At 48.6% G+C, this 8,131-nt stretch overlaps 1 protein-coding gene across 1 annotated transcript; it reads left to right on the top strand.

Moving 5' to 3' along the window:
- The first annotated feature begins 5,347 nt into the window (after positions 1–5,347).
- Positions 5,348–7,904, top strand: LOC119328497 (NAC domain-containing protein 43-like). The gene is made up of 3 exons (XM_037601470.1): positions 5,348–5,777; positions 5,934–6,250; positions 7,069–7,904. The coding sequence occupies exons 1-3, from the start codon at positions 5,606–5,608 to the stop codon at positions 7,789–7,791; spliced, it is 1,212 nt and encodes a 403-aa protein (XP_037457367.1). The 5' UTR covers positions 5,348–5,605; the 3' UTR covers positions 7,792–7,904.
- Positions 7,905–8,131: the final 227 nt, after the last annotated feature.

Here is an 8,131-nt window from a genome sequence, read left to right as displayed (position 1 = left end):
AGATTTTGGGAGCCCAGGAAGAAACTAAAACTCGGAGCCTCATAGTATAACCGTGATATAACAATAAGTGGCTGGGTGTCCCGCGCATTTGAGCGCACTAGCCTTATATACTTTTGTAAACTAAGAGTTTTTGTTCTTTGTAAATCTCATATGGTTGATTACTAACATTTTATGATTTTCGTGATACTAATAGACCATGACATTATACCGATAAAAAAGAGAGCTCAAAATACTCCATGATGTAAAAGTCCACAAAACCAAAATTGCAGAACCTTACTTTACACACGCTTTTACAGATTCACCTTCTGAAGGGCCCTCCAAATTCGCCAAAAATTATATGATATATGGACTTCAACTATCAAAAGATCTCTTCATATGCAAAAAGTTGATTATCTATGAAGGAGATTAAACTATTGCCTTTGGTTATCAGTGCTCTACAACTCACAAATTGTTTTGTTTGCAACTCATAGATTGATAGGGTCCATTCTGCCAAGAATCATACCAAAATCCCAGCTTAAGACAGTAAAACAAAGACAACATATCATCCGTGGTCTCTCCCCTCGATTTTGACATCATGCACGTTCCGTTACTCCTTTTCAAGTGTGTTCTGTAATTACGCTCCTTAACCACCGGGAATCTCCTACAACAACCAACCAAATGGTGCTAATAACCTATCATCAATCGCCATGTTTTTCTATCGACGCTGCAACTCTCCATGTGAAGAATGCCTGCCATTAGGCTGGCCACAGTGGAAGTAACATCACTAGTAACATCACACTTTTCAAGATAATTTTGCTTATGTGGCACATATTCAATAATGAGAGAGGTGATGGTGGTAACTTAGCTAGTTACTGTAACATCACACATATCAAGACAATATGAGTCTATAGGCTAATAAATGAACCATAACATGACAACACACATATGTTACTACCCACTATGGAGGTAGTAACATAGCCTAGTAAAATATGAAGTTACTAGTCTAAGTTACTACCCATTGTGACTAGTCTTATTAAAGAGCACAAGCATACACAGAAAAAAGTTGAAAAGTGCAAAAGCTATGCGTCCATATGTAAATGTAATAAATTACTTAGTTCGCTCATACGCAATAATAATAAGGTATATATACCTCAGATCAGTTGGATCCGCGTTGCTGATGGTCTGATAGGCCACTCAGCGATCTGGACTGGGGTGTATCAGTACGTCTACACTCGGTGATGAGCGGGTGGCACCGGAGATTGGAGAGCGGAGTTCGTCGGTGAAACGGGGATTCACGATCAGAACCCGGCGACGATCGAAACCCAGTAATTCACGATCAGAACCCTGTGGCAGATTGTGATCCTCATAGAGATCCGAATTCGCGGTTGGATCTTATATCTCGGCAGGGAATTATTAGAAAACCTAACAAACAGCCGCGCCTTCAAGGCTACGACTCGCTAAAGGGAACGAGGAGTTGAGGAACGAGCGGCTGAGTGCGTGGGCTCGCCGCTGCTTACGTCTACACGTCCAGCCCATGGCCTAGTTGGCTGCATAGATACCCATTACCATTCTGGGTGGGGGCCCCTACATCTCGGGGGCCCGGGGTGGCCGCCCCCACTGCCCCCCTCAGGGCCGGCCCTGCAACCAAGCCGCGTCGTCGTGGTCGTCGATCCTTTCCTTTTTGGCAATGGAAAGCGCTTGTACGTACGACGAACTTGCCGGCCGCGTAAGCCACCCACCGGCAAGGCAGGGCAGTGCGTGGTCACCACCGTGGCCGCGCCTGCGCCCTCGCCCGACAGTCTCCGCGGGCACGGATCTGACGTGCGTGCGTGCGTGCGTGCATGCCGACGCTCGCTCGCTGGAGCGCGGGGGGCAGGCATGCACGGCCGACTTGGGGCTATCGCGGGGCTTGCACCACGGAGAAGATCGATAGGCCGGCCTCGACGACTTGTCCCTGGCGCGACTTGTGCCTGCCGTGCAGACGTGCACGTACGGGTGAAGTAGGAAAGGACAGACGCGTGCACTGCCCAGCTGCTCATGCGCATTCCGTGTGTACGTGCAACGGGTTAATCACCGCGCGCCCAGCTAGCCAGCCTAGCTATTTGGAACGCGTGATATATAAAAAGCGCAGGAATATAAAAACATAGGAGTACTATATCCTCCACCTGCACATCTGTTCAAAGCGTCGTGTCCTGGACAAGTTGTGCTAGCAATTTTGTTAGGGACATCTCATCAATTGGTCAAATGTGGTTCCAAGTGAATTATATGGTAGAAAACCGCAAACTCAATTTGGCTCCCAAAAATAATTTTGCAACTGTCAAAAAAATCAAGACAAAATTTTTATGTGATCTTAGTCACATCCAAATGCTACCTGCAAATTTTGAGACAAAAATGTTAGGCATTTTGGCCTGTGCAAAAAAAAAAACAAAAACAAATTGAAAATCAAATGTCACTCAATTTTGTATTTTTCACCGACGAAACACTCCTGCTCCGTTTCGCATTAAATTTGTCAAGCATGCTTGCGACACTAACACAAACATCTACAAAAAGTTTCAGAATTTTTTGATCTTTTTACAATTTTTTTGAATTTAGTGTTCCGGTAGTAGCATATGCTCCCGGGAGCCAAAACGCCCTCCCAAAACAAAACATGCTTCACATTATCGCAAAAATTGAGATATAAGTCTCACCACATTACAAAATACACAATTCGACAAGGAATAAACTCAATTATTTTGACGCATAGTCGTGTGCAACTATTGTACTCCCTCCATATCAAAATACAAGACGCTTTTTAACACTATGACAGTGTAAAAAACATGATTTCACCTATACATGATTTTTTTTAATATGAAAGTTGTCGGAGACGCTCTGAGAAAACTACCCATGGAGGCATGGAGCCTCTTGTTCATACATTTGTAAGATCCGACGACCATTCGTTTAATTAGTTGTCGAAAAGCTTACCGTGCAATTATGTCGGCATTATAAGGATATGCAAACAGATCGTCAACTCACCATTTCATAGGTGTAATCTCGACCAAATGAGGTCTTTTTTTATAACTTTTTTACGAAGAGACTGAATGAAGTCTATAATCGACCAAACTCCCACCCCTCTTCCCTATCCGGATAGGAATCTCATTTCATAAGTAGACACGGCTAACAAAAAAAATGCACACATGCAGATCTTTAAATTAACAATCAATAAAGGGGTTTTTGACTTTTTGCCATCAATTACTTTACACTTTGACAATTTACCACTCCTTACATCGTAATTGATCTATTATCATTCTTTACATTGGACTTTGGTTTTTTGCCCTCTGTCAGATGGGTCCCCCATATAATGACCAAAATACCCATGCTCCCAGATTGACCAGGAACGGCTCATCCCCTTCCTCTCGCCGGCAGCAACACTAGAAGACCGCGGCGGCTACTCGACGGCGAGTCGCCCTCGGTGGTCCTCGATGGCCGACGGCCATGGTCGTCCGCGGCGACTCCATCCCGGCGAGGTGAGTCCTCTCTGTCCTGCTCCCCCTCCCGCGGCGGCTACATTCCGGCGTGTGTTCTGCCGCTGGCCACCACATTGCCGTGATGTGCCTTGACGCTGCTGCTTGTGCTCTGCAGCCGGCCCCGCGTTGCCGCTGCAGCTCCTCTGACCACGGCTGAAGGGACGCGTCGTACACCACAGCGCGGACGGGACGGGACGACCCTTCCCTTCGCCGCCTCCGGCAGCAGCAGCTCGTCCATGGTGCAAATTGCAGAAGCCGACGCCGTGCTCTACTCCGTCGGTCTGTCCACCTGCTTGTGCAGGTCGTCCCGCGCAGTCCTCGAGCCGCATGGCCTCCGCCTCCGTGCACGTATCCAGCAGTGAGGGCCGCCGGCCTCGTACGGCTGCTGCTCCGCTACGCGACGTCAAAATGCACCATGTGGATTAACAGCGCATGCAGCCACAGAGCCTGCAACTTTCTGTTCTTTTCTTTTTGTAACGTTCTTAGAGCCCACATCTTAATCCGTCTCTTCTTTGCATGGATGGATGCATAAGTATGAGCAACATCGAGTGATATTAAATTCAGAACATCAATTTGGACAATAGTTATTTAGTAATTCCTTACATTGTTCCCTCGCTGCTGCTCCTTTTGCTCTTGCTGCTTGTCGCTTTCGCTCCTCTCTGCAGCAGAACCCCGGCGGCGGGAGCAGCACGAGCAACAAGGGAGGCAGGGAGCAGCACGGCTGTGCCACCAACGCCAGCCACCTACGGCATTTAGTACTCCGGCGGCGGTGAGCCAGTTCATCCCTGCCGTTTTGATTTCAATCGGTGAATTGACTGGATGCACTTGTAAAACTAGCAGAAAGGGTAGTTTCGTCCATTGTTTTATGCATATACTATGTTTATCATTTGCAATTATTGTTTTTATGTGAAAAAGTGGCAAAATATCAAAGTCCAATGTAAAAAGTGGCAGAATATCAATTACAATGTAAGCAGTGGCAAATTGTCGAAGTGCAACGTAAGTGGTGGCAAAAAATCAAAAAAACCCATCAATAAACTACAAACTCCATCCGCAACTTTGGTCAGTGAATTAGGTACTCCCAGCACAGTTGTAGTGTACCTTGAAATATCAAAGTCAACATCCATTGTTCTATCAATAATTTCGGCAATTATTTCTATCAATTTCTAGTCTCCATCCTCGCTTTTGGCTCCTGTAGGGGGAAAAGCAGGAGACAGATATGCACAGCAGGGCCGAACCCTACAACTGAGCTGCAGAAACAACATCCATGCATATGCACACCCTTCTTTATCAGTTCACCAGAGAAGTCAAGAAAGCTGTTCCACTTATTGCTCCGGGCTTTCTTCCCTCCAATAGCTAACTTTTACTACCTTGTGGAACTTGATTTCCTCTTAATAATTTATGACAGCGTCACGCATGAACATGAAAGAAAAGAGAGAAACGGCTGGCACACGCACATCTTTTACTTTCTGCTGCTTAATTTCCTCTTGTAATTTATGACAACGTCAACCATGAACATGAACGAAAAGAGAGAAACGGCTGGCACGCACACATTGATCGACCGTTCCTGTTGCTGTCTTGCTGATCGACGGTGCTGTTCTGTTGCCGTGGTGGTTATGCTGGCCATCCCGTGGTGCCTGATGATTTACCCGGCGATGGCGGTGGGGATCAGCTCGGTTTGGGGTATTGTTTTCGTGGAGATTTTTAAGGCCGCAGTCCTTTCTCGGAGCTCCTCCTCCTCCTCCTCTCTCTCTCTCTCTCTCTCTCTCTTTCTCTCTCTCTCTCTCTCTCCTTGCCGGTGAGGACCACCGTGGCCTTGGCGTTTCCTCTCAAGGTTGGTGGCACTTCTCCTCTGGAACGAACTTAACTAATCCTATTACAAGGCTAGCTAGCTTGGCAGTAGCTATATATAACTACCCCCCGTCCATTGCCATTGTTTCCTTGCACCCCATCACCGGCAACAACCTCATCCCCCTCGACTCGATCGACTCCATCGTTTCCCCTCCCCTCCTGCTCCCTCCCATCAATTATCGCTAGTTGTGTGTAGCATTTCACTCCAGCTATAGTAGTGTCTTCTTTATCTATCCTATAGTGATCTCTGTGTGCGTGAGATTCACCGATCCACCATGAGCATCTCCGTGAATGGGCAGTCGGTGGTGCCGCCGGGGTTCCGGTTCCACCCAACGGAGGAGGAGCTGCTCACCTACTACCTCGCCAAGAAGGTGGCGTCCCAGCGCATCGACCTCGACGTCATCCGCGACGTCGATCTCAACAAGCTCGAGCCATGGGACATCCAAGGTGAGTGCATGAGTTCCTTTGTTCATCTTCTACACTACCGTGTAGTTTCAAGAATGCTCTTATATTATAGAACGGAGAGAGCAGTTTGCATCTTGATACTTCTCCTGTATGGATGGTGAACTAATCGATCGGCCATGGAAAAACGCATGCATGCAGAGCCCTGCCGGATCGGAACTGGCCTGCAGAACGACTGGTATCTGTTCAGCCACAAGGACAAGAAGTACCCGACGGGGACACGCACCAACCGCGCCACCGCCGCCGGGTTCTGGAAGGCCACCGGCCGGGACAAGGCCATCTACTCCGCCGCCGGGTCCGGCCGCATCGGCATGCGCAAGACGCTCGTCTTCTACAAGGGCCGTAGCCCACACGGCCACAAGTCCGACTGGATCATGCACGAGTACCGCCTCGACGCCGCCGCCCCCGTCAACCCCACGGCCGGCGAGGCCACCTACTACTCCAGTGACTCATTCCCGGTATGTGCTCTACTAGTACAGTCCCTCTCTCCAAACTGTACAATACTGTAGTACGTCGCAATTGCATGCACGGCGGCCGGCCGACAGGGATGGAGAACGTTCGCTAGTGGTGCATGCGTGCGATCAATGTACGTACTGTACGCACACTTTCTGTGTATGTAGACGTGGCACATATGCGACTGTAGACGACAAAGTCTAGTGAAGATTATGTCCGGGTGGTGGTTGGGAATGGCGACACACATGACACATGATGCAATGGAATTAATTGCAATTTGCGAGTGAGGACGGATGTTATACTACTCCCTCCGTTTCTTTTTAGTCCGCATATAAGGTTTGGTCAAAGTCAAGCTTTATATAAAGTTTGACTAACTTTATATTAAAAAATATATGCATTCACAATATGAAATCAATATTATCAGATGCACCATTTAACTATGGGTAGAAGCTATGAAAAAATATAGCAAAGTTAAGTCCTTGGTCCCTTGGTACTACTGCTGCTACAGGTATGTCCAAATAATCGAATAGTGGACCTTTGTGCACGGAGACACCGGCATATGACAAACTAGTAACAAACCTCCATTACCGAGCGAGCCTTTTCAAGGGTCAAACACTACGTACATGCATGCATGATGATGAATCGACATGCCTTTTGAGCTGCCTTAGGTAGTTAGCTTGAAGAACATTTTTATATTATGACATGGAGGGAGAAGTTTCTTTGAAAATGTAAATCTAGTCTCAACAAAAAATTGCAGGTAATTAAGCTCGTCACGCGCGCTTGATTAGTCAATTGATGGTGTCTATCCGTATCATATGAGCAGATACAAGGCCTAGCCGGCGAACAGCCGTCGGCGCCGGAGGACGGGTGGGTCATCTGCCGGGTGTTCAAGAAGAAGAACATCGTCGTGCAGCGCCAAGCTGGCCAGAACCGCGGCGGTGGCGGCGCAGCGTCCAGCAAGCTAGTCGGCGCCGGTGCCATGGAGAGCAGCCAGAGCAACTGCTCGTCGACGTTGACGGCCGGCAGCGACCGCGCCAAGGCGCAGATGATGCACTGCTCCGCCAGCGACGACGGGCTCGACCACATCCTCAGCTACATGGGCCGCTCATCCACGGCATCGTGCAGGCAGGAGACCAAGCCCACCAACCCATCATCGTCAGCGCTGGACCACCTGATCAACAACGCGTGCCACAGCGGCAGCAGCACCCTGTACGACAAGTTCATGAAGCTCCCGCCGCTCGAGCACGTCGTCCCCAGCGGGATCCTGCCGCCGCCGGCCGAGTACGGCGGCGACTGGGACGATCTTGACCGGCTGACGGCGTACGAGCTCAACAGCCTCTCTGACCCCACGTTGGTCAAGACGACGAACGGCATGTCCTATATCGCCGACGAGCTCGGTGGCGCCACCTCCTACTCTGGCGGTGTCTCGCTGTACACTCCCTCCGTCACCGGGGCCGGTGACGGCGACCTGTGGAGCCTGACGCGGCCGGTGTCATCGCTACACGCAGACTTGACGAGGTCCTGTTTTAAGGCTGTCGGATGCTGACACTGTCCTAGCGGACCAAACTAGCCTTTTTTTCTATAAGGAAATTTTTCATATATCAAGCTAATACCATCGCACCAAATGAATGTGTAGATTCTAGTACTCCTGAACTAAAACCACAACGAGAATTATCATATGGAGGGAGTACATAGGAAGATGCAAGAGTCAGTGCGTCTAAACGAAAGGTGTCATACAGAAAAAGTAAAAGTGGATATAAATAACCTAAGACAGAGGAGGTCCTATCCAAAGACAATATTACATGTCCTACGGAAAAGTAGAAGTAGATATAAATAACCTAAGATGATGGAGAACACCTCCCCCTAGTGCCTCTTCATCCTGACCC

This window comes from Triticum dicoccoides, chromosome 7A, assembly GCF_002162155.2.
Source record: "Triticum dicoccoides isolate Atlit2015 ecotype Zavitan chromosome 7A, WEW_v2.0, whole genome shotgun sequence".
NCBI classification, from domain to species: domain Eukaryota; kingdom Viridiplantae; phylum Streptophyta; class Magnoliopsida; order Poales; family Poaceae; genus Triticum; species Triticum dicoccoides.
Note: the sequence above shows the minus strand (reverse complement) of the source record. Positions and strands in the feature narration are given on the sequence as shown.